Here is a 27,882-nt window from a genome sequence, read left to right as displayed (position 1 = left end):
TTCTCGTTCCTTTGTTTTGCAGTTCGGGGGGCAGAAAGGAACTAGGGCAGCCTCAAGGAGAACTGCACCGGTTGCACTTCTGCCAGCTACATGGCTTGCCAGGGTACAGAGAGGAAAAGTAAAAGGCAGTTGAGAAGTGGGCGGGGGGGGAGGAGAGATTGCAGGACCCGCAGCAGGTTGTTGGAAGGACTGTGAGGCGATTTTCCTTGGAGCAAGGAGAAAGTCAGAATAAGGTTTCTCTCCTTGGAATGGGACAGCTTGCAAGGGTCAATTGAACCATTCAATGTAATTATTTAAAATAAATAAAAAATATTTTAATTTTTGTCATTTGCATTTCATTCTGTCCCTGCTTTTGCATCCTTTTTTTAAAAAAAATCTATTCCACCATATCTTTGATATTAGTGTCCCACAGCGAGTTGGCCATGGTGAGGTTGGCCGTGGCGAATTGTCACTCTTAAGAACTCAAAAGTCCCTCTAACGCTCTATGAGTCTAACTGCAGTCGCGCAAACGGCTCCTAAAAGCCTCTATGCTTTTTTCCTTTCCTCGTCCAGAGCTCAAACACAAGTGACCGCAATCATAACAGAGCAGTTGGTCCTCCAGGCCTGTAGAGGGGAGGCAAGTGCGGAAGCAGGTTCGGGAGAGTCCTGATCGGCCCATCTGCTCCTCTAACCCGGGAACGAGAAGAGTATCTTCAAGCGGGGAGGCGGGGGAGAGCCTTTGCCGTTTAAGTTCGGAGATTTCCCCCCACCCTGCCCGCCCGCTCGCCTCGAAACAGCGCGAGGACGCCACGTGTCCTGAAGCGCGCGGGGCATGTTGAGCCGGAGCGAGCGGCCTTCTCCTGCAGCTGGGTCCCGTTTCCCAGGCCTTCACCCGCTTTAAGTTCCCGTAGGCCGTCCTGAGCTGCCGCTCGGCCTACAAGCAGGCGAACTGCTTCCCGGCGGGGCTCGGGCTATGAGCGACGTGACGCCTTCCCTCGGAGCGCCAGGTAGGCTAAAGACGCGCGCGCCCCAGCGGACCTTTCCTACTTTCTCCTCCACCTCCCCTTGGGCCGCCTTCGGTCCTCTCGATAGGGATCACGCGCACCCTTAAAGCAGGGGTCTCCAACCTTGGCAAGAATTGGCAAGAATTCTGGGAGTTGAAGTCCTCCAGGCTTAACGTTGCCAAGGTTAAAGCACGCCCAGGCCGTTACAGGGCGCGCCTGACGTTGACAGGCCGTAGAGGCCCCTTACTTTAATGGCGGTGTCTTGCCAAGCTACAGTGTACTCGTACTGCGCTAACGTTATTACAGGTAGTCCTCAACTTACGACTGCAACGGAGCCCAAAAATACACATTTCTAAGTGAGATGTTTGTGAAGTTGAGTTTTGTTTTTTTTTTGCCCCACCTTACAGACTTTTCTTAAGTAAATCGCTGCAGTTCTTAATTTAATAATGCCGTTATTAAGTGAATCTGGCTTCCCCATTGGCTTTGCTTGTGGGAATGTGACAAAAGATGGTCGCTGTTCTGACCCAAGCCTTGTTCAAATCAAACAAACATGAAGTATGTATAAAAGCAAACCTTTTTTGTGCGGCGCTGTGCATTCTGTGCATTCACAGCCAAGAGTCACTCAAAACGAATTGTCCCAGTTAAGAGCAAGCCGTTTCAAGGTTGCGAAAGGCTGCCAAGAACAAAAGACTAATTGCAGATAAATCTCCAAAGCCAGAAGTTTCAAAAAACAAACCGGAGTAAGCAGGGCTTCAACGAGGACTCTGAGTAGAAAGAACTTCTTTGCTTCCTGCAAAGAAGCCAACCCCAAAGGCTGGCTTTTATCCCTTATGGGAGGGGCCATCAAATTCCAGCCTTACTCCTGAGTCACCTATGCTGCTTCAGCTGCTCTTTCCTTCAGGCAGCCCTGCGTGCACGTGCACTGAGCACAGGTTCTCCAGGGTCCTCTTTGTCACTGCTGCCAGACTCCACAACCTCCGAAGGCAGCACCCCATTCTCCGATAGTCCTAGCCCCATCCCTGCATCACACACAAGCCCCTCATCCGAGTCGTTGCTGTCAGAGACCTCAGCCGTCTGCACCTGCTGTTGGCAAACCACAACAGTCACATGTCCCCCAGGATACTACAACCGTCGTAAATGTAAGTCAGTTGTCAAGCATCTGAGTGTAAATCACAGGACCACAGGAATGCTGCAATGGTAATAAGTCTGAAAAATGGTCATAAGTCACTTTTTTCAGTGCCTAACTTCAGACAGTCACTAAGTGATTACCTGTACTCCTGGTCCTGGGTACAATAAGAGGGGGCTGTGTTTGTGCCAAACTTACTTCTTCAATGGGTGGCAATTCAAATGGGGCCTTGTCTGTGTCTCAGAGGCCCCTGGGGTTGATTTTAATGGAAAGCACAGTTGCATCTCCATGTGGGGGTAGAGTGGAGAGGAGAGGAAGAAGTGGTGTGAACTGTTGTGTTCTAAGATACATCTTTGTGTTTATTACTGGGGATACTAACCTTAGTACCTTATACAGGTAGTCTTCCACTTACGACTATTTCCATTTATGACTTCTGTAAGACCTTTGTTAAGTGAGTTTTGCCCCATTTTATGATTTTCTTGCCACAGTTCTTATGTGAATCACTGGTTGTTATGTGAATCTGGCTTCCCCACTGATTTGGCTTCTTGGAAGGTCCCAAAAGGGGATCACATGACACCAGGAAACTGCAACTATCATAAATATGGGTCAGTTGCCAAGCATCTGAATTTCGGTCATGTGACCCTGAGGATGCTGCAATGATTGTAAAGTGGTCACAGGTCACTTTTTTCAGTACCGTTGTAATTTTGAATGGTCACTAAGTGAACTGATATAAGTCAAGGACTATCTGGAATCTTCTGTTGCCAAGTGCTGAATGCTGAGAAGAGAAATTTAACCTTTTAACTATGAGGTCTAATACAATTTGTCATCCAGCTATAGTCTTACCAAGAATTGGCAGTAACTTTGATTTCTCTAGCCCAAAGTAAGAGAGCAGAACAGGATATTTCTATTGGTAGTTTTTTTTTTTAATTTGGTGGGTATATGTATTTTATATTGTTTGTCTCTGACCTTTTCCCCAAATCTGTGAGGTTCAAGAATTCTTGAACAAATTCTGTCATATTCTTAAATTTAAATTAACTGCAGTGACCTGCAACAATAAAAAAAATCTTAGAAAACATCTCTTGACATACAAAATATCTATCCCCTGACTTCTTAAAATAATATAACTTTAACTTCCAAAAACATTAAATTCCCATTGCCAGGTGTGCTGGCTAATTTATGGGAACTGTAGTTCAGTATTCCTGGAGAGAGCCAGGATGGAAATGTCTAGTATCCCTGTTAAAGTTCTCCAAAAAGGTATCCAGGGCAAATAGTTCTTCTTATCTAACTGAAAGCAAATTAAACATTTATCTTTTGGTTCAACAACTGACTAGTCCCAAGAGTCTTGGGGGGGAGGGCGGGGGGAACGCTTATATCTAAGCTAACTGATTAAGCCAAATTTCTCTCAGTTCAATCTCTGTTGTGTATTTTCTTGTTTCCTTTCTTCCCAGCTCCAGCATCATATACCTGCATCACTTGTCGAGTAACTATCAAGGATGCAGATGTTCAGCGAGCCCACTATAAGACTGACTGGCACAGGTATAACCTAAAGAGAAAAGTCGCTGAGATGCCCCCTGTCACTGCTGAGAACTTTCAAGAAAGAGTACTAGCCCAAAGAGCAGGACTGGAAGAACAGAATAAGGCCACTGCAACTTATTGTGTGGCTTGCAGCAAGAGATTTTCCAATTTCAACGCATATGCGAACCACCTGAAATCCAGGAAACATTTGGAGCTTGAGAAGAAAGCGGTCCAAGCTATCAGCAAGAAAGTGGAACTCTTGAATGAGAAGAATTTAGAGAAGGGCCTTGCTCAAGAGAACGTTAACAAAGATGCTATGAACACTGCTATCCAGCAAGCTGTCAAAGCTCAGCCATCCTCGTCTCCAAAGAAGGTTGCCCTGTCTGCAGATGCCATTGGTGGTTCTTTCATGGAAGAAAGTAGCAGTTCTCTTCAGAGAAAAGACCACATGGAAAGGCCACCTCGATTACACTGGTTTGAGCAACAGGCTAGGAGGCTGACACAACAGCAGTCTGACGATGAAGGAAAGGAGGAAGATATGGAGGAAGGTAATGGCAAAAGCAGTCTAAACTAAAGTTAAAAACTAAGATGTGGATCTTGTAGCTGGGAGGAAGCCCTATATAATGTTCAGTTTGAAACTTTGCAAGCAGATTTGCATCAGATATTTGAGTTATGGAATACAATATGCTATGTAATAATCCTTATTGAACAATAACCTTTGATAAACATTCATAAGATTGCTGCATTGAAAGCATATTAATTAAAAGAATGATGTGATATAATTGGCCTGCATTTAAAAAAAATAGAATATACAAAGTACCGTGAAAAAGAAAAAGTGTTTTAAAAGGCTTTTCTTTTGTTTCTACCTTAAGAATATTTCCTGTCATGTCCTCTAAATACAATTTAGAAGACATGACAGGAAATATTTCTTAAGGTACAAGCAAAAGAATTTCTTTGCTTCAGAATTAGATTTATTTTTACATTATGTTATGATTGAATCAATATATGTAATGTTGGTTGAAATCTTTTTTTTCATTGGGCCTAAGTTGCTTCCTGTCCTCTGTTAGCTGGTTGATATATAATTTATGAGTGACTTTTGACCCATCATGTAGAATATTCACCAAACTAACCACTGCTATACTGATCTGAGTTAGAATATAGGATTAATAAATTTGATTTCAAAAGAGATTTTGGGAGCTCACAGATGTAGCACCTGTTTTCCAGTCTTTAAAGCAACTGTGTCATTTTTCAGGAACATGACAGCTTCAGAGATTAGCTATATACTTCTGGTTAAATTGGCTGCTTTAAAGAGTTGTACATGTTGCCAACTCTTTAAAGCAGCCACAATTTAACCAGAATACAAAAGGTTTTCTCTCAATTTTCAAACCACTGTCCTACTAGAATATATTTTTCCAAAGCACTCAAGCTAATGTATTATCTTAGGAAAATGACACTTCACAGAGAAGAACTGGTAAGGGACTGCACAGCTTGAAGGTTAAAGTCAAACATTGCAATTGGTGTCAAAGTTTTTCAAGAGATTTTGAAAAATTCATTTTCTTAACAAAATTAGAACAGTTCATGATATTATCCTTAATGGTAAGATCTTGTAGCATGCTGCTTTATTGAATTGTTGACATGCCTCATCTTAATGCAATTAAACCAGGTTAAAGTTTTGTTCTGATTTCTTGTAGAAGGTTGGGAGGATATAGACTCAGATGAAAACATAGAGTCTGAAGAAGAGGTAGAGGAAAACCCAGATCAAGCAGAAAGCAGTGTACCTGAGAAAGATGGGGCTGAACCTGAGGCAATTCCTATAACAAACTGCTTATTCTGTTCTCACCATTCAAGTTGTTTCATGAAGAATGTGGCCCACATGACAAAAGCCCATAGTTTTTTCATTCCAGACATAGAATATCTTGTAGATTTCAGAGGATTGATCAAGTATTTGGGTAAGTCTGTCAGACCACCACCACCCCGCCCCACGTAAATACATAAACGTTGTTACTGATTTTTAAGAAAGATGTATATGTAATTTCTCTCAGTGTTTTATTCTTCTTATACATAACTGATTAATAAATATGGCAATTTTTTTTAAATCACATTTTCTTAATAATCTGAATGGCATTTTTAACATCAGCTATGTTATAGTTGTTCTGAATGGCATCTTAAATGGATATCAAATAGGATAAGTTGTCATCTTGTTGGACAGAAGTTGACCTCTCCAAATAAAGACTATTCTATATTGATGTAGACTGTTGGGTTTTCTCTTAGAATTTAATGCTCTTTAGTAAACTTGATCTTACATCAGAATGGGGTTGAGCACAAACACATTGGAAAGTATACCTATAGGTTTTGTGTAAATTGCACCTGCAGATAGACCTTAGGTTACAACCAATCATTCAGCAACCATAAAAATTTAGCACAGTTGAACAAATGGTACTTCCAACCAGTTCTTGTAGTTCCAGTTGTTGCAGCACCCCTGTGGTCCCATGATCACAATTTCCAATATTCCTGTTGGCTTCCTACAAGCAGAGTCAATGGGAAAGCTGGCAGGAAGTCAGAAGTTGTAGTCACATGAGGTCCTCACTTGATAATGGCAACCAGGACTGCCAGAATTGCTGTTGCTAAATGACCCAGTCGCATGATATTGTGCTTTATGATTGCATTACTTGGCAAAGACAATTATAACCTTGTATAGTGTATAGATACTGGTTACAAAACAATTATATCTGTTCCTCTCACTGGTGGAATGGACCTGCATCAGAGGTTCTAGTAAGCTGTCATGTTCAGCTGAAAAGCTTAATGCGAAAATAATGTTAATCACGGGAAACGGAAGTTATTTTTGCAATACATACAATACATACAATCTGTGATGACCATTCCTTTTCTTGACAAGGAACCTTGACTGGGACTTGGCCAAGTTTGGAACATAGATCGTTTCATCCTTATTTTACAGGTATTCCTTGACATGCAACAGTTCACTTAGTGACTGTTCAATGTTACAACAGCACTGAAAAAAGTGGCTTATGACAATTTTTCACACTTACGACCATTGCAGCATCTCCATAGTTATGTGATTTCTATTTGGATGCTTGACAACTGGCTCACATTTATGACAGTTGCAGTATGCTGGGGTCATGCGATCACTTTTTTATGTCCTTCTAACAAGCAAAGTCAATGGGGAAACCAGATACATTTAACAACCATGTTACTAATTTAACAGCTGGAGTGGTTCACTTAACCACTATGGCAAGAAAAGTCTTAAAATTGGGCAAAACTCACTTAACAAATTTCTCACTTAGCAACATAAATTTTGGGCTCAATTGTGGTTGTAAGTTGAGGACTACGTGTACTTGTTCATAGTTGCCTTTGATGTTATAGGTGCCTTTTTTATGATAAATAGATTTCTAATCATTAACAATGAAGCCATTGGTAGACTGCAAATCTATTGTTTTGTCAAAAGATGTTGGAGTAGTTCCATGATATGTAAAAGAAGGTGGGGAATGCAGGGCCAGTGGAAAAGCTGAGTAGAGATTTTGGCAGTAGCAGTGAGAACAGAAAGTAGTTTGATCCTAAATGTTAAGATTAATATTAATATTTCAAAGCCATGTAAGCTCAAAGGTCAATTCTTATTTCTTTTCTTTCAATGCTCAGGAGAGAAGATTGGGGTTGGGAAGATCTGTCTGTGGTGCAATGAGAAGGGGAAGTCCTTCTACACAACTAAAGCTGTACAGGCACATATGAATGACAAAAGCCATTGCAAGCTCTTCATTGAGGGAGATGCTGCTTTGGAATTTGCAGACTTCTATGATTTCAGGTAGGAGTTGCATTGTTGGTGAAAAACATGGAATGTTTGGCCTAGGTAAAAATCTGACAGTGATGGCCCAAGTCCTGGGCTTGGGGCGATGTATGTGATGAATTTGCTTATGGATGACCAAAATTTTATAAGGCTACGTTCTAAGTTAGTGCTACTATCCTGTGACAAACAGTCACTTGGGGATCACAAGGAACGTACAGCAATGGTTTTACCAATGGGACCCACAGCGAAGCTGTTCAAGGTAAAGTGGCCCTCTTTGCTTACAACTCTGCCTCGCTCTAGGAGAATTGAGCTTCCTTCCTAGCAGTGTCTGGGATTGTGTCTGCTTGTAGACCTTGCGTTTCCTACAGTTGTCTAGATAATTGTCACTGTAGATTCAACACATTCAGTAATACAGCATTTGAACTGGCCTTTTGAAACTTGGAGGCACATCTTCATTCTGTCTGCCTGCATTTTGAGAAGTCAGGTGGGGTATATACATTTCTTCTTCTTTTACATGAATTATAAATATACTGAACAATATGCTGATGGCTTATTTAGTAGGAAGGAAATGGCTTAGTCAAGGATATTGTGTCCCTGATTAAAATACATTCATTAAATCTGTATTCTACAAGATCCTTGTTCTTTTGCCCCACAATATGGATGCAGTACGATTTAAACAAGACTAGAAGAGCACGTTGTCCAGTCTTGCTACAATTGTATTCTTTTAGATTAAATTGGAAGAGCCCACATTAATTCCCTACATATAAAATACCAAGTCACTGGGGTGAGAGCAAGGTTGCACATTATCTACATGTAATCCTGCCAGTGTGATTTTATTTTATTTCTCCGATCTCACTGTCAAGTGACTCTGGGCAGCTTATCAACATCATAAAAACAAAGATAGAAAACATTAACACGTTAAAGTTTAACATGGACAGAAGTTAAATAAGTTAAAAACTAGAATACTACAAAGCGGAGGTGGGATTTTCCTAGTCCACGAACTACATCCAACATAGAAGACCCAGGACAATCAGCAGAGCAAGGTTTTGAGGCTCTTACAGCAGACCAGGAGGGTGGGCGCATATTGTTCCAAAGGGCAGGAGCCATAGCAGAAAAGGCATCTGGTATGCTTTTACTTTCTTTTAGAGTTACTAGTGCTGTTTCAGGAATCATTTTTTCCTAGGATTATTACATTGCATTTGAATCATCTGTTTGGAAAAATAATATCACTGGCAATCTATTTCTGATTATTCAAAGCAATTATGGAATAACAATAATAATAATTATATAATGAAGGAGTTACAAGGAGTGTCTCACAGATCAATAATACATATAATCCCTGGTCTGAGCCCTATGAAGAAGTTTTTTGTTTGTTTGTCTCTTCTAAATTTCCTTCTGATCAATTTTATTGAATAACCACTTCTCCAGTGGCTTAAGAAAACCCCAGGTCCTGCTGCTTACAACAAGGGAAAAAAAAACTTACCTTGAGCCAGTTTTTCATGCCATATATAATTTTATACATCTTGATCATGTTGCCCTTTATAGGCCTTTTACTAGGCTAACGATCTTAACTCTTCTAGCCTTTTCTTTCTTGGGAGTGTGTCAAACTGACATATTGTTTTGATTGAATTATTTTGTACTTTTTTCAGCTGTATTCTGCACTTTTATAAATGTCTTCACCAGACTAATATATATTATTCTGCTCCAGCCATACCATAAATGACAACATTGGCTGTTTCCTTTTCAGTCCCTTTTCTAATAATCCCTAGGTATGTTCACTGCCTTAAATTATAAAAATAATAAAGGTAGGATAAAAATAAATAGATCTTAGTCTCACCATGATAAAATACATGGTGCAAGGAAAAGAGTTAATAAGGCTCTAATTTTAATGATCAAGATTCACACAACAATCTTCTATAGTGCAGCTTCATGACCAATAGGATGGAAACCACTCAGTGAGAAGAGGAAGCAAAAGTGCTGGTCCTTAATTAAATGCATTATTCCCCAAGAAGCAGGATTAGGACAGATACATGTATTTTCATCTTAAGCAAACTGTTTTTCTCCTTGGCCTCAAAGCTCCCACAGTTATACAGTATTTCTCCGAGGCAGAAGATTTTCATTTTCAAACTGAGTCAGCTATTTTAACAGCTAAATTTTAAGACAGTATCTTCTCATGTTTAAAGGCAAAATTTTGACCCTTTTCTTTTATAGGAGCAGTTATCCTGATTACCAAGAAGGGGAGGATGTAGAGATGTCTGAACAACTGCCATCAGAAAAGAAATTGGACTATGATGATGAAACTATGGAACTGATTTTACCTTCAGGTACGTGACACTATGAAAATGAGCCATGATTGTCTTGCAAAGCTAGCTTTTTGTTACTGCAGTTTAGAAGGATGTAGCTGCTAGTCTGGGACAAAGATAAAGGTTCCCTTCGCACATACGTGCTAGTCGTTTCTGGCTCTAGAGGAAGGTTGCTTATCTCCATTTCAAAGTCGAAGAGCCAGCGCTGTCCGAAGACATCTCCGTGGTCATGTGGCCATCATAGCTAAACGCCAGAGGCACATGGAACACAGTTACCTTCCCACCAAAAGTGGTCCCTATTTTTCTACTTCCATTTTTATGTGCTTTCGAAATGCTAGGTTGGCAAAAGCTGGAACAAGTTACAGGAGCTCACCCCATTATGTGGCACCAGGGATTCAAACCACTAAACTGCTGACCTTTCAATCAACAAGCTCAGCGTCTTAGCCACTGAGCCACCACATCGCTACAGGAATACATATATATGGCTTCTAGATTTCTTGCTTGGTGATCTGCCTTCCTATTAAAAAAAGTACACTTTTGTATCTATTCCCTCCATTGCAGAACACAGGAAACTGCTGTAAGAGTAGATTTGGTTTAGGACAGTGGTTCCCAAACTTTTTCAGTCTACCGCACCTTGGTGCAACAAAGTCATCCTCAGTGCCTCCCACCCAGGGGTGGGATTCAAATTTCTTAACCAGTTATGTGGGCGTGGCCTAATTTGTGGGTGTACCTTAGTGGTTGCGTTACTGGGTGGGCATGGCTTGCTGGATGGGTATGGCTTGGTCACGTGACCAGGTGGGCATGGTGATCATGTGACTGGGTGGGCGTGACCAGGTGGCCATGTAACTGGCAAACCAAATACAAGTGGTCCTCTCTTAATGGCTGGTTGCTTAGCAAGTGTTCTAATTTATGACTGACCATCCCAGAACTACTTGACCTGTTTTTGGAGTTTTGACAGCCATACACACACACACACACACACACACTTCTAACCCTGCTGAGCAGGTGGTTGGACTAGATATCTCATTCACTTCCTCCTCCCTCTCTCCCTTTCTTTCTTTCTTTCTTTTTTTTTTCTTTCTTTTTGTCTCTTCCTTCCATCCTCCCTCTTTCTTTGTCTATCCCTTATCTTACTGTTTCTTACTTTCTCTCTCCCTTTTTCTTTCCCTTTTCTTTCCTTACTTTCTTGTCTCATCCTCTCTGTCTCTCTCTCTTTTTCTTTCTCTTTCCCTCTCTCTCTTTCTCTGTCTCTTCCCTTCTTCCTTTGCGCTCTCCTCCTAAGCTAGGAGACCCATCTGAAACACACACACACACTCACACACACTCTTCCAGCAAGGTAGTCACCCGGCAGTGTCGCTCGTGACGAGTCTCCCAGAGTCTCAGGGACCAGGCGTGATTCTCTGTTCATGCCCGGTCCTGAGTTGCCCGGAATAGCCGGCAGGCAAGGCTTCTGGGTCCAACAAAGGGGTTGCAGGCAGGACTTCCACCCCTCCCTCTTTTGGGGAAAGGGCTAGGAACTTCAAGCGAATCTGCAGCCTCGCCCACCACAGCGGTTTGGGCTTTCCTGACTGCCTTGCCTTATTCCCGTGGCTGATGGCAGAGGGAAAGGTGAGATCCATCGCTACTCGGCTCCCCGCCAGCCCACATCTTGTCAGCTGCTGGGGCAACCAGGAAGCATGAGGGTTATGCCGTCTGCATCCCACTCTGCCAGTGGCCCCTCCAAGCTTTTTGGCCATGTGCGGGCCACCGCTATGCAAGCTCCATGGGTGGAAGATCCGCTCTCGTGAAGCTTGATTCGCATCATTCTCACAGCGGCGGGCGCATTCAGTCAGAGCATGCAGGCTGGCAGGTGGCAGGGGAAGGGGCGGCAGGCAAGGGATGCCCCTAGCATGCAAGGTCCAACTGCCGCCCCTAGTAGACAAGACCCAGCAGCTGTGGAGAATCCAGGCATGACCCAAGCAGCAAAGGATCAGCCGTGGCTCGCCTTCCTCTCGGCCACCAGCAAGCCAGGCAAGTGGGGTGGGGGGGAAGCTGAATTGCGCCCTGCGAGGGCCCACCTCCAGCACTCCTCTGCCACCCCCCTTGCCTCTTAGGGGCCATCTAAGTCATCCCACCGCATGGTGCCGCCCACTTTGGGAACCACTGGTTTAGGACAAGGTTATGGCCTTTGGAATGCTAGAAGTTCAAATGCACGCATCTTAAGGTTGGTAAGATTGAGAAATGCTAATCTAAGTGTTGGATACTGGCAGAAAAACAATCCTTTGGTTTTTCAGTTAGCAGCCTAGAGAAAATTGAGATCCATTTGAGAGAGCCCCTTCATAAAGGGGACTGGCCAGCAACTATTTTGTAAGAGTAACATTATTCTGGACCCATTTCTCTATTCCCTCATTTTCTTTTTACACTAATTATCTCACCAGAAAAAAGTTATCGATAAAGACGTTTGCATTGTCTTTAATCTGAAGAGGTATCTCCTGTAAAAAAGGTATCTCCTGTATGAATAACCATTTCCTAAATGCCAGGAATTGTAATCCATAACTGTCACAGACAATTAAAACAAGGCCTTGTTGATTTCAGTGGACTTTAAAATGCTGATTTTTTTTTTTCCAAATGTGATCCAGCATATGAACTGGTACCTAAAGCAACAACTAAGCATCTCTGGATCTGGTCAGTGCTTTAATGGGAGACTGTCTAGGGAAGTTTGTCTGCACTGCCTTGGGTTAATTATTGAAAAAAAATGGGTTATAGATATCCTAAGTAACTGTAGTTCTACTTTTCATGCAATAATTAGATCATTAGGTCACTTCTTTTTTGGATATAGGAGTCTTATTTGAATATTTGTAATGCACTTTACATGAGACTGCCCTGGAAACTACCCAGAAGCTCTTATTAGTTCACAATATGGTGGCACAAATAAATAAAAGGCATACCTTGGTACATTCATGAACACCAGAGCTCTGTGAGCTGGGTTGACTCCCTATATATAGATTTCTGGATTTAATTCGGTGTGCTGATTATCACCTATAAAGTCCCTTTAAGGTACTGAATTGTGAATATAGTTGTCCAGAGTTTGATATACAGTATGGCAGTTATATAGTAGTTTTAAATAAGATAACTAAAAGACAGTTAAATTGTCTTCATTTGTCTGTCCCATAAGATCCTTAAGGATGAGTGTGCTTCAGGCTCCTTTTCTGAAACCAGACTACCAGGAGTGGACAGAGGTGTACTTCCATTTTCACAGCACCTGCCCATTACTCTCTCTGAAGTTTGGATGGCTCAGACCCTGCTGGCTTTCCATAAGCCATGTTTCTTTGCTCAGGCATTGGATGAACCCATTCAGAATTCAAGTTTTTTTGCAGAGACTGTATAATTTTGGGCCTGCTTAGTTTCCTTTTGGTTCATTCTGTTCTTGATATCCACATGTTTGCTGGTTTCTTTTTCTAACTCTTTTGTTTTCATGCTTCTGTATAATTATAAGTTATTCAGGATTGATTGCTTTATGAGTTGGGCAGCCTTATAAAGCAAATTAATAAAGAAACAAATAATTTGCAAGTACCAAATGTTCTCAGAAGACTGGGTGTTATGAAAAAAATAACTTTAACTGCATCTATATGATCTCCTTACTATAATTTGTAAGTGTGCCATTGTGCCAGCTCCTGTCTTCACCCAGGCTGCTCAAAAACAGACTCCATTGGATTGTTATTTTTATCTGCCTGTGGCACTTTGCCCTTGCTAGCAAAAAAAAAAAAAGAATCTCTTTATTTGAAGTTCCTTTTGCTGATTAGTTTTTCAAATCATGCAATATGCCACCCTTTTGAATAACATATGGGCAGCTTGTTTTTAATCATAGGGGTCAGGGAAGGATACCAGATGGGACTTGCATCTGGATACTTTTAACTAGAAACGATGGTAAGTGTGTTGTGTAAACTCTTCTAGTGGACATATTGAGAGTGATATAATTGTTTTGCAGAATTTGGCTTGATAATTTCCATACAGACCCCTAAGAGCTGCCTTGTGCTGAATTGTTTCTTTGGCTTCCAATGTGCTATCTGATGAATAAAGATTTTTTCCCCTCCTTCCCTACATCACAAATTCAGCAGGAGTGATTCGATGTACACATTTCTGCTAAGACATGAAGCAGGTCTGCCCCTGCAAACAAATTGGAATTACGTAGATGCTAGAGTATTGGGTTAATAGATGAGAAAGCATTATACTTAAAATAGCAGAAACTGAAGTGATTTATATAACATTTTTAAAACTTTGTTCTTCAAAATTTAAAATGATCTGGATGAACTAACACAGAACATTGAATGTTGACGTTCTTACCTTTATTTTTTTCACAATTAACTGAAAAGCATTTTGGAGATAAGAAGGTATAGGATTACCGTTTGGTACAGTTGATCTCAAAATACCTTGATAAAGCAGAGATACACATGAAATAAAGTAAATGGTTATGTTCCCTGTAAACAAAAGAGATTCCAAACATATGGTATATTATGTATTGGAATACATTTTACTGCAGGAATCTTTCTTTCTTTTAAAGAATCCATGGGGCATTACTCATATCCTCTGGAATAAATAATACATAGTTGGAACTTTATTCTTGAAAATGTATTTTATTCAGCCTGTTGTGTTATTCTTATTATACTTGATAAAGCCCCATTATTCATAATTACTAGTTTATATGCTCTAAAATATTTTAATTGCTTATTGTATTGCATTTTATATTTAGAAGTGATGACATTGGCAAATGTTATATAGAAATTAAATACATAAATAATGTAGCATAAGAAATAACCTTAGCATTAGGATCAAGACATTGATATAAAACATATTGCTATAGGCCTTTTGACTCATGTTGCTAGAGACTTGTTTTTTATCATTAAAAAAGATATTTCTCAATCACATATTTGCATATTCACATGGGCAGGAATACTATTCTGTCAGGTCTCTGCATGGCCACATTTACCAACAATGACTCATTCATTCATCTGACCTTAAATTATGTTTGATGCATAGCAACTTTCTCAGATATAAAATGGAGGGAAGCTGATGTTTTCTAATAATGCAAAGACTTTTCCGTGCTTTTGGCTTGTAGTAGTCTTAGATTAATTGTAATTCATGGCTGTTTTTCCAAATGATTTTGAAAGAAATTTGGAGGGGGGTGGGCGCAGTAATAAGGAAAGAGAAAGATTTTAATCTATGAATATTTTTGTTACTTCCATTTAAGTGTGATTCTCCATTTTGACTATAGTGACACTTCGGTGTGATTCAGCTCTTTAAACTGTTTTGGAAAAATAATATATTGTGTTTACATTTTGTTTCCCCATAAAATGGTGAAGTGCACATAAAAATGGATGAGTGATTGACAAATCTACTTTCTTATCACAGGACACTATATTAGAATATTTCCATTAGACTGCTGTGGGAAGAATATTGAATCTTTCATTTCCTTGCAGCCAATCTTATTCTTTTAAAACAAAAATGTGTCACAGGTCTATAACTTAATTAAAACAAAGAATTTAAAGTAGCCTACTTTTCAAAGCCCTGAAGTTATTTCTCTAGAATTTATCTCCTCAGAGGGATCTGTTGTGCCTGCATATTTCATCCCAGGTTTTGAAGGAAAAGTTAACATCAGTAAAAACTAGGAGCTATTTTTCCAAATCTCACTATAGACTTTTTACTATTGCAATTTACAATCTTTAATAAAAAATAATTACAAGACAAATCTCACTATAGGCTCAAAGGTCCCAAAGAAATTGATCAGCTTTCAGAATTGGAATCCAAATGAAATCTAGCAGTTCTCATCAAATTTCCTTTTTCTGTGGGCATAGAATTCCATTGTGAATTTCCAGCTACTTCTGCAATTACATGCTTTTGGGAAAGAGAATATTCCTCAGCTAGAGACAAAATACTCCTATTATAACAAAAAAGGTATTTTATATCTTTTATTACTTTAATATATGAATGTTGGTTTTTTAATAAAGGTGCCAGGATTGGTCACCGTTCCTTGATGAGATATTACAAGCAGCGATTTGGTTCTTCACGAGCAGTAGCGGTTTCCAGAAATAAACAGACAGTGGGCAGAGTGCTGCAACAATATAAAGCCCTTGGTTGGACAAGCAACTCAGGTGGGCAGATAAAAGCAGTGTATTTACATCAGTGTCCTTCTAGCTTGCTTTTTCATTGTTTTTAACATCTTTGCAAGTAAAAATATGTAAATAATAAAAAGCTTCTCCTTGAGGTTCCTGAAAGTAGTTAAATCTAAACACTGATGTTGACAGAATGCTTCTCTCACATTTCAAACTGGATGTCACATTTTCAAGAACTTACACATTTTTAATTCATGTTTTAGCATATAACTTCAAGTTGCCAGTTCTTCCGTCCCCCTTCTTCCTTGTTTGCTTATACAAGGTGAAAATTCAGCATGGTGAAAGCAAAACTATATTCTAAGAGGGTTTTCTCTTATTTATCTGTGCGCCTTTCCCTTTACTTACTCTGGGTGCTGGTAGAATCCTTTTCCCCTCATGGTTATTCTGCAAAAAAATGTTACAGAATTCTACTGATAGCTCAGTTCTCAGAAATACAGTACAGTAAGTACAGTTGGAAACAGAACATTGAACTAGATAGTCACTATGCTGTTCAGTAAGCAGGACCAGAACAATAGACAAACTCCATACAGGACAATTTCAAAATGTTTGTGAATATTTAAGGTATATAAGTAGTTGCATTTCAAAAGTGACAGACATTATGGAGAACACAATATTCCTTTGCAGAGTTCATAGCAGGTTTAAGCAACTTTTTTCATTTTGAAAATAATTATGCTTTTTGGTGAAATTCAGATATTGGTTCTTTCTCCATTAATGCAGGAGCAGCTCTGGCTCGCGAACGTGACATGCAGTACCTTCAAAGGATGAAAGCAAAATGGATGCTGAAAACTAGCATGCAAAATAACATTACAAAGCAGATGCATTTCCGCTCACAAGTCCAGTTCTAAGAGCATAATCATAATATTCAGCATTGGAGTAGTGATGCCGCAAACGTATAGCTGATGACTTACCAGTGGTTGCATCTAGGCTGCTATTTCAAATATTTCAGTTGAATGTTGTCAATCAGACTTGCTCAATAAAGCATATGCATAAAATGTATTGTAATTTGGTGACAATATTGTATCCCAATCATCTGCTCTATGTAGCTGGGTTTAAAGTGTAGCTCTTCTCTGGGGATTTCAGATAATATGCATCGTTCTGGCATAACACTTGGAACCATTTCACACATTCTAGTTTCGTGAACTATTTTGCATACTGGTTGGTAAACCATTATTGCATTAAAACGTCATCTAATTGGAAATTCACTAAGAATAAGTTTGAATTGGTGCCTGCCTGCCTTGCACTATTAAACACAGCATTCAAGCAGTTCTCTGCTATTCGCAAAGGTAATTTGAGGTAATAAAACATTCCAGATGGCTAGAAGGGGTTGTGGGAACAATTTCATTAACTTATCTTCTGAGAAATCAGTGTTTTATACAATAATTGGCAAGATCCTCTCCACAATCACTTTTTCAAAGTGCCAGTGGGATGCAATATTCCAAAATTCCGGTTAAGGCTACTAGCCCCAAAATGCTGGAGACCCTTGTGCTTAGACAAATTGCCACAGCATGGTCTGATATATTGGGTAGTGACAATTCTCATAATGAACTTAATAGCAGTAGCACTTAGACTTATATACCGCATTATAGTGCTTTACAGCCCTCAAAGCGGTTTACAGAGTCTTACTTAATGCTGCATTTATACGACGATTTTACTGAAAGTAGAAGGCACATCTGTATACTACTATCTAATTTAAAACAGGCGAGTTTATACATCTTCCAATTAAACTAACTGAACAGTCTTGGATAATTGGTTAGAAAGAGACATCTTGTCTAGAAGGACATTTTTCAAGCAGTACCATATGAGACTATATCATAAGTGACCTTTCTCATTGCCAAATGACTGTGTGAACAGTTAACATTTATTACAGTCAAATTATGTTGCTGAAAAAGAGAAAAAATAGGGAGAATGTGACTTATCAGGAGATGGATCTGCCTGACCTCTGAATATAATACTTAATACAGTCTTGACATGACAGTTTTTTACATTTGCATCCATTTCAATAGAATTCTATCCTTTGCAGAACATTTCCCTTTTAAACAGTATGCTATATATTGTCATGAAAAATCGTATAGTCCTAGGGACCTCTGGGGAAGAAATGGCAGACTGAAGAAACCTCTGCAAAAAACGAAGACAAGGACAGTGATAGAATAAAGAACCAGTGAGAAAACTGGCTGTAGCTCCTCTGCGGACAAAGTAAAGACTTAAATTACACAAAAGTGCTCCAGACAATTGCTCCTTGTAAGGAGAGCATAAGACATTGGTTTCTAGCAAATTTAGAGCTCTGAGACAAGGAAATAGCCATTTTGCTCAATCACAGTTGGTGTCTTCAAAAGGACACTGGATTCACATACTTTTCTAATTAGTTTTGGGAATTGCTTTTTAATTGCTTTTAAGCTATTAGGAACCTTTGGATTGACAAGTCTGAAAATTGGGTGCGTATCCTTCAATCCTTTGCAAAAGATGCTTTAAATTCAAGTTTTGTATGTTTTATGAATAAATAACAAATGGGTGATTAGAACTTTGATTCTGGAAAGTTACAAATACCTTACTAAAACTCCTGTCTCTAACCTTCAATTGGGCAAAATGGTGCATCATAGGGCAAACATTTTTGAACCACGTTACCTCAAAGGCAGTAACCTAATGCTTCCAAAATCCAGAACCCATGGGGCTACCTACAGCACCACTGAAGTCAGCCATGGTCATACGAACTTGCTTTCCAATGCTCCCTGCCAGCTTCTCACATGCAAAATCAATGGGGAAGCTGGCAGGAAGTTGGAAATAACTTCTGTTACCATTGCTGTTGTGCTCACCCATGATCATTCTGCATATAACAGACAAGACTTTAATCAATTTCACATGTTCAGCTTTTGTTTGCCTCCAAAGTGGCTCAGGGCTCTGAGCCTGCTAGGCAGATACCAATGCTAGCATATTCTTTTCTGTGTGTATTCCCCATTTTCTGCCTGCTTATTCTCTTGCAATCTCCAATGGGTGTCAATACATTAATTCTCTTCTTGCTAATTATCCCAGTGCCAAGTGGGCATTCCAAAGGGTGGAGAAGTGGGTGGGGGGAGGAAAATTGAACTAAAACCATAAGCACAGTTGCAGTCGTGTAATTTTTCACTTAGCAACCATTTCACTTAACAACCAAATTGTTGGCCTGAATTCTGCTAGCTAAACAAGGGGCCACCTGTACTTAACAAACATAAGCAATACCTTTCTGGGTCAGCCCAAAGTTATACTGAATACTTCGTTTCTGTTTCCTATAAAGGCTGAGTTGATTCCATTGGAAATTTGGAAATCCTTATCCACAGTAACTTGTATTTTATGGAGGATGATGTGTACTATTAATGCCTGTTTTGCCCCTGCACTTCATATAATTTTAAAGATTGGGGAGTTTGGTCAGCACTTTTTTCAACTGATAAAAAGTCATGTTTGACCTATGTGAAAGTCAATTCTTTCTGTTGCAAGACAGCAATGACTGCATAATATTCACTCCAGTTTCTGAATATAGCACTCTAATCTTGAAACACTCAATACTGCAAACATGCATCAAATACCAAAATGGCTTCTAATCAATGCACTGTTCAAAAATGAGCAACAGATCTCTGCAAAATTATTCATATTGCAATACTAAGCCTCTTTCACACTAGATTATCTTCTGCAAGAGTAACAGATTTCCAAAGGATTAACAATTACTAATCTACAGTACCATCAACAAGACTAACAGCAAGATCAGTATTTTTTTTTTTTTTAAAAGCTCAGAAGGGTTTGTTTTTTTAAAAAAATGAAAGGATATAAACTGTCTTCTTTGTTACTTAGAAGAAGATGGATTCAGTGATTCAAGTCCATTAAAAAACATGTCAAGTCCTGCAACATGAGTAATAGAATTCATCGATCAAATTTGTCATGAACTGCTCTTGTAAACTGAATCAAGGTACTTGTCAATATTGGATTGGAAAACTATCAAGAAGTACTGAAAATGCTATATCATCCTGTAATAACCTTAAAGGCATTAAAGTGATTAGGAAAGAGTTATTAAGGATGCATTATATAGTATCTTAAAATGCACTAATATCCCCACTGATTTAAAAAAAAACGTGTGGCTTAGTTCATCTCCCCCTTTATTATTCAATAGAATATTAGAAATTATGAAAAGGGCTTGGGATTCTGGACATCTGCCTGTGTCTGACCATCAGCAGGAAAATGGAACAGAATGGGTCAAATTTTGACAAGATGGGAGAAGGCAGCAAAAGAAAGACTGAATGGATATCCCCACTGGAAAAGACAGGTAGTAGAATGGAAAGTTGTTATATTCTCGGCCTTTCTGTCTTCATGTGACCCCAAATACAGAGTATGGAGCAGGGGTGGGATTCTATCGGTTCTGTCCGGCTCTACAGAACCGGTAGCTCTGAAGAGCAGCAGATACAGAACCAGTTCTGTGTCTGCTGCTGTTTTGGCCTACCTGTCTGCCCGGGCTCTTACCTGTCCTTTATTTCCTACTTTTTCAACCGCAGCTGCTTTGTGCGACACAGCTGTAGTTGAAAAAGCAGGGAAAAAGAGCTTTTCCAACCACTGCATACCCGCACACAGCACTGCTCAGCTGTCTAGGCAGCTCAGCAGGTTGTAAATTGCACTCGTGCGACTTGTGCGACTCGCACATGCGCGTGTGATGCATAGCAACAGATTCGGTAGTTATACCAGTCAGATCCCATCCCTGGTATGGAGCCCACTCTGTGCTTTTCAGCATGCACAAGTAAATACACAAGTATAAAATGAAGGGAAAACAGAAACCTACACAGAACACAATTTCATTACGCTGTAAAAGTAGATGCTTCCAATTGCCAATTTTGGCAAATGGTTTGAAAGTAGTTTTAGAAGTTAGGCTCCTGCACTTTTCCTAATGTCTTCAGTCACACTATCCATTTCCTGTCTAAATTCATCTATGTAGTGGACTTCCACTGACAAGAGAACAGACTGAAATGTCAAGTTTTTTTTTTTTTTTCATTTCAGAAGCCAGCCTGTCACACACTTAAACAACCTAAGGCTAATAAAATAATCCTGTATTCTGAACCACTATATATTCTTAACTTATTTGATTGATTGATAACCTGGTTGTCCTCTAAGAATATACATTATGCTTTCTTTGCCCATTTTTCCACACAACCCTGTGACTCAGTACAGTGATTGGAGAGACCAACTGGCCCAAGTTATCTAGCAGGAATGACCTTGAGGAACAGAAGGAAGAGCTGCTACCAAGACAATAATCAGATAAAAGAAACTTAAATCCAGAGCAGAACTGTAGCCTGAGAAAATGTCTCAGACAAGATTCTTCCTAGCATTCACAAGTATAAAGGGAAGGAGAAGGGAAACATACTCAGGCTTGCAAGAGAGTCACCATAACTTTATAATAACAATAGTACTGACCTGCATGACTTTACTTTTCTAGTCTAATCTAATCTACCTCTAATAGACTAGATGTCTAGGGCTGACATATTTTAAACTTCCATCGTTGTGAACAGGAATAAAATGAGCTGACTCTCTTTGTGGTATTGGCTTACAGTAGTACAGCTAGCCCCTCCATAGCACAATCTTCCCTTTATAGTGCAAAGACAAGGCTTCAACATTAACCAGGAAACCTAGCAAAACTTTCACATGTATTTATTTCTTTAAACTTCTGGATGAGACAATTTGTTCCCATTGTTGGATAGCAATGTGCCTTGGAAGCCACATCTCAGTGCTGTGGGGAACAGCTGGCGAGGGCAAGGATCAATGTGTTGTTCAGCTTTCCCACACCAGTCAGCTGGGTAAATCCTGAGAGGAAAATGTTCGAAGTGTGTGGATGAGGAAGAGAGAAATATTGTGTGTGCTTATGCGTCAATAAGTGCAAGCAAAGGAACAGTTGAAGTGAACGGGAACATGTTTGTGTTTGCATTGATAAAAAGGGGAAAGAGGATCCCCCCCCCACTGGCATGGAGAAAAAAAAGGTTTGCCCACTTCTGGTATAAATTTAGGAATACTTAGCCACATATGAATAGAAATGGATGGGAACGTTTGATTTTTTTTAATAGCAAAAAGGAAAAGAAGAGTTAGAAAAAGGAAACTAAACCTCATCCGTATTTGTCAATAAGCTCCCATAACCTCCAATGAAAGCCAATTTGGTATAACGGTTAAGGCATCAGGCTAGAAACAAGGAGACTATGAGTTCTAGTCCTGATTTAGACGCAAAGCCAGCTAGATAACCTTGAGTTGGCCACTCTCTCTCAGCCTTAAGAAGGAGGCAATGGCAAAATATTTCCCCAAAACTGTGTGTATAAATTTTCAATTCTATTGAAAATGGTCTTCTGTCTTCTTAACATCTGTCTTCTTTCATGTCTACATCACTGTTTTATTTCTAAGTATTCTTGACATTAATGTGATACCGATCGTGTGCACATGAGTGAATGATTATTATAACCATTCACAGTATTATCTTTTCACCATAGTCCTCTTCTGACAGCTTTCTAAGGAAACCTATTGAGTCATAGGACTTGTGAAGAGCAACAAATCACTGACTCCTCAGCTGTAGATCTAACACACATTGACTTCTTATTGTACATACAAGCTCTCACTTAATACCTTCTTGAGTCATCTCTAGTTCACAAAGACAATTATTATTATTTATTTTAACAAATTTTATTCAGTTTTTCACATTAAAAACAAAAATCTCTTTTTAGTGGACATCGTATTTCCAGGTCATCACGTTTACATACAAATATGACAGCAATTATACATTCATACATGCATACTTATTACCTTTTCTATTCCAAATTTTCAGTAAGGAGAGAAACAAACACATTAATTCTAGCCTCTTTCATTAATCTCAATCAAAACATCTTTTTGTTTCATTTCAATTATTTCAAATATAATCCTTTAATATTTATTTTAAAAATAAAGATAAACAATATGTGTTTGCATTATTATTATTATTATTATTATTATTATTATTATTATTATTATTATTATTTAAAAAGTTACCAATGTCTCTCCTTGTTTTTAATTGTCTAATTAACTTATTTAGATGATTCTTTAGTCTGTCATATTCCCTTTCAATCACTAAAAAAAAAAACAAGTATAGGTTTTCCCCCTTTTACTGCTTTGAGTGTGACACCTCAATGATTAAAATATACCTTTATTCCCTCATCTTGATTCCCAATAAACCATTATTTTTAAGAAGTTACAATAATAAACATTACATCTTTTCATTTGGATTCTGCAGCATATTTTTCCTGCTTGATTTTTAATAAGAGTTATCAGTATCTATATAACCCTATTTTCTAAATATTTTTAATTGCAGAAATATTCTTATTACCCCTTGTCACCCTGCAGAATCCCCTTTTTAATTCATTAACCATTAGCTCTGAAAAAACAATTTCTTTTCAACATTTTACTATTTCCGTATTTATTTCATACACCTGTTTCTTACTGCTTCTCCTCCCCGTCTTTTCCCCATATCTTTTCTTATTCCAGTTTATATCCCTCTCTTTCTTAATATCTTCCTTTCCCCATTTCTGCTGGGTCTTTCTGCCTTTCCTGACTTCACAGGTATTCCCCCTTTTGATTGCCTTCTTAAATCTCAACTTTTTAGCCTTCCTTCTTTCCCCACTTCTTTGTAGTGTTCTTTGTGTAAATTGTCTATTTAAAATGCCTTCTCCTTGAGTCGACTCCTCCTCTACTGAAGCTCTTTCTTCTTGTTCTTCAATCACCATTTCCATTTTTTCTAACACAGAACAAAGTGATTCACCTCTTTCCTGTAGTAATTCTCTCATATTTTTAAATTCCATTTTTAATTCCCAAAGAGATATCATCATTACACACTATTATATTTTATGATTGTTAAAGTCCACACAAAAAAACACTTTTATTTTCCTTCTTTCTTCTTTCAATTTTCTAAAGTTCTCAGTTATTCCAGCCCAGGGTCTATACCAAAAACATCAATCAATCCCACAGTCAGTCTTTCCTTGCTTTTTTCTTTATTCTGGTTCTGCTTTCACTTTCTAAGATTCTTACTTTGTTTCAATATTTCTTTAATGTTATATCCACACAAGTTCATTCAGAAACAGGATGCTTTCCCTTTTGTTTGAGCTCAAATTTTTGTCAAAAGGTGGCACTCTCCATTATACAAAGTCTTCACCTTTTTCCCCCTATTTTTTTATTTAGGGTTTTTCGAACCTCAATATTCCAGCACAGTCCAGTCTCCAATTTGTAAACTTTATTATTATTATTATTTTTTGACAATCTTAAGTACAGCTTTATTTTATGCCTGTTTATTCCCAAAATATTTTAGTCCAATTTAGTTAAATCTTTAGTTCCAGCTTCTTCCTTTCCCTGTTCAAAGCCCTGCTTAGCTGTCAAAAATATGTTCTTTTTTTTTTCCCTGTCCCTTTGTAATTTCACCACTCACTTTTCTTTTCTTAAAAATTCCATGTTATCGTAATCCCGGGGTACTTTTGTTTAGTTGTATTGCCCAGTTGTCCCGGTTCAGATGTTATCCACCTCTTTCTTCCCTCCTGCACAAATCTTAATCCAGCTGAGTCCTCCTCTTCAGGGTGGCCATCTTAAACCACTGCTGCAGTTGTATTCAGGGGGGAAAAAGACCAAGCCCAGGGGGGGAAATGCGGCTCCCCTCAACCTGGCTTGCAGCTTCCCCTTACTCCGCTGCCCCTCCAAGGCAGCTTCAGCCCCTAATCATAATGATCGGGGCTCTCCAATGTTTCATGGACCATAGCCGCAGAGCATGGACCATAGCTGCAGAGCACGGACCATAGCCACAGAGAGTCACGATCTACGGTTCATCAACGAGGAGGCTCTGCCTTCTTTAGCCACTAAGACAATTATTACAGTGTGAATGTCCTAGGAATTTTTTTTTTCAGACATTGCTTTAAGGCACCCACAATTAACTTAATTTTAGGGTGACATAAAAATAATATCAATAAATAAACAAATCCCTTCAGACTATATCTGCCAAATAGCTACTACAAATAAAACAAATAATCTTATTGAACTGGAAAATATTTCCAGTATATCAGTTTAAATTGTATTGCTGTCAGCTGAACTTCCAGCTTGACCTCATTCTTTAACTAGTATTTAACCTTAAGTTAATGTAATTGTGCATTGTTTAAATAACCTAATATTGGAGCAATGTTCTACTCTGATATAAATAATATGATAACATTATTTAATAAAATAGAATATGTTATGCCAGGACAAATGCAGAATGATAGTCTGTAAATAAAAAATACTACGATTTCAATGTCATAACATTGTAAAAGCAATTGATAGTTGCTCAAATGTAAAAATTGAAGCTTGTGATTTCAGTTTCTTTAGTTACTTTATATTGCAGAAACAGCAGGAAAAGTATTTGAGCAGAATAAAATTCAGGAAAGCACTTTATTTTGATAGACAAGCTATTTAAGTATATTGTCAAGTAAACCCAATTCTTTTATAGGATCCAGAGACATTAAAACACTGATTAATAATGAGATTTTAACTGTTATTGTTCACTTCAGCAGCAAGATTTAAACAAAAACAAAAACATAACACACCAAGCAAGATGATAACAAATCTCCATTCAGCTATTGACAGCCCAGTGGGATAACTGCAAATACCCCAAAACTATCAAAACTCTAAACTCAAGCAGCAATACCAGTATCATTTATCCTTATCATGGACTAAATCACTTGTCAATAGGTTGATCTGTTTACACTTGGTTTCAAAACCTCTTGACCTTATTTACATGACACGACAATTGCATGACCTTAGTTAGATGGCATAGCTGTTCATTATGCAAATTGACAGTACCTGGATGTAGACCAAGAGTCTGATAAATATACAGATAAGCCGGTGCCAACTTAATTGATTTTGGGGTTCTCCTTAGTGTATTAGAGCAATGTTAAAATTTCTCCCTTATCTTAGTGAGTGGAAAATGACAAGCGATTCGATATTCCACAACCCCATGAAGTCTAAAGTTCTAGAATCTTGATATGAAGGAAAAATTAAAAAATGTTCTTCTACAATGGCACTACATTAAGAAGAAATCAGATGACCTGTAATTGTTGAACACAAACAAATATTTCCCCAACTTAATGAAGAATGTAATTTTCTTTAGAATAGGGCTGTCGGCTTCCAGTTTGCTCGTTGTTGGAGTCAAAGCAGAATCCGGGATTGTGCGTGGTTTCACTTCGAGCTAACTTGCTGGAGGTTCCCGATTGGGACCAGAATCACCCTGGAGTGGTGGTGAAGAAAGGGGGAATTGCCTGGAGGGTCGAAAGGAGCTGCAACTGCCCTCCCTGACAAGAAAAAAACCCTTCCAAAGGCAAGCTGTAGTGGTGATAGAAAATGGCCACCATGAAGATGAAGAGCAGTCTGGGAAACTAAGACTGTGCTGGAGTGGAGAAGAAGCAAGAGGAGTATGAACCACGCAAAATGCATGGACTTTAAGGTACCCTGGTATAAAAAAATAAAGGACTATTTTGGAGGAAAGTGTGGGGAAGCGGCAACCAGAGAAAATGAGAAGGAATAGGATCTTATGAAATTTCCTTGAATTATTGTAATGGATTAAATTAGAGGAGAAAATTTAAAGGAAAATACTGGAAGACAAAAAAGTCTTGTAAATCAAATTGGACAACTATTGGGCTTTTGGCACTTAAAAGGCATAATTAAATGTTGTAATTGAATGTGTTGAAAAGAAAAGAAATAATAGGTAATAATTTAAATTAGCGAACTTATTAAAAGTAAAGGAAAGAGTGGATTGTGGAAAAGAATTAAGAGCGCCACCAGATGGTATAGGAAAAATTTCAGTGATTCTTTGAAAAGTGCTTGGTCTTTGTAAGAAATTGGACTTTTGGAATTTGAAAGAAAACAAAAGAAATCCATTATAATAAAATAAAAACCCTGGAAAGTGATATTAGAATATTACAAGGGGGGAGATAATAGAAACATCCTTATAGGACCACCCAGCAAAGGGCCAACTAGAAGACTTGGAAACAAAGGTCTAAGGACATTGATTGTTGAAAATAAATTTAAAAGACACTGGCTGACATAATATACTGGGTTTTTTTGGATTGAATAATTTATCAAGGAAGAGGAAAGAAAAGAAAAAAGGAGTAGACATAATGGAGGATTCATTTGTTGAAATAAGACTGAACTTGCAAGATATAAAGGAAAAGATGAAAATTAAACCTAAAATGTGCAATAATGCATTTCAGAAATTAGAAATGGTGACTCAGCTTGGAAAAGAACAAAGAAAACCAAAAGAGGAGGAGTTAAACAAAGAAGAAGCCAGCTTTGAGGAACAAAGGGAACAACAATCATTTAAGCAGGGAGAAAAAGAAATTAAAATTAAAAATCTGTGATCTGCTGTGATAATTAAAGGAGAAATGGTTCAGAAAATGAAAAAAAGGAAAGGGAAAAAGCAGAAAGGGGAACTACAAAAGAAAGATCAACAGAGGGAGGGAGATAATGAGAAATGGAGGGGAATAATAATGGGAAAAAAGAGAATAAAGAGAAAGGACCAGAAAATAAAGAGAAACAGGAAGCAAACAAGGAAGAAAGGGAGCTATATTGTTAGGAGAGTGAGAGATAATGGGTTAAAAAAAAAGATAGAGAAGGAAATTCCGCAAGGTAACATGTTATGGTATATGTATTGAATATAGATAAGAATGGAACTGATATGGTTTTTTCTTCAGTTTTTTTCTTTCTTTACTAAAGGATTATCATTATATTAGATATGGAATTTAATGAAATAAATATGGAAATGGGAATTTATAATAAGAATATTACATATTAATTGATGATTAGCAATGTAAAAAGGGAAAAATGAGAATTATTTTGGAAAGATTAATATCAGTTGCCATAATTAACTGACTAGTTCAATATTTTTGTATAGATGATTTATAAGGTGAATGAGAAAATGTAATGTGGAATCTGACAAAAAATATGTGTATGCATGATAAATAGTAAATAGGGAGAT

The 27,882-nt window shown here is 38.5% G+C and overlaps 1 protein-coding gene across 3 annotated transcripts; it reads left to right on the top strand.

Moving 5' to 3' along the window:
- Positions 1-496: 496 nt before the first annotated feature.
- Positions 497-16,871, top strand: ZNF622 (zinc finger protein 622). 3 transcript variants are annotated; one of them, XM_026701053.2, is made up of 7 exons: positions 497-986; positions 3,558-4,172; positions 5,316-5,573; positions 7,279-7,441; positions 9,635-9,747; positions 15,711-15,854; positions 16,593-16,871. In XM_026701053.2, the coding sequence occupies exons 1-7, from the start codon at positions 953-955 to the stop codon at positions 16,718-16,720; spliced, it is 1,455 nt and encodes a 484-aa protein (XP_026556838.1). In that variant the 5' UTR covers positions 497-952; the 3' UTR covers positions 16,721-16,871. The 3 variants fall into 3 exon arrangements, with proteins under 3 accessions (XP_026556838.1, XP_087786848.1, XP_087786849.1); XM_087930722.1 differs by having other exon boundaries at positions 543-986; positions 5,319-5,573; XM_087930723.1 differs by lacking the exon at positions 497-986 and adding an exon at positions 1,646-2,122.
- Positions 16,872-27,882: the final 11,011 nt, after the last annotated feature.

The sequence above is a fragment of the Pseudonaja textilis genome, chromosome 3 (assembly GCF_049901715.1).
Source record: "Pseudonaja textilis isolate UNSWEBS1 chromosome 3, rPseTex1.2, whole genome shotgun sequence".
NCBI classification, from domain to species: Eukaryota; Metazoa; Chordata; class Lepidosauria; order Squamata; family Elapidae; genus Pseudonaja; species Pseudonaja textilis.
This window is presented reverse-complemented; position numbering and strand designations above follow the sequence as displayed.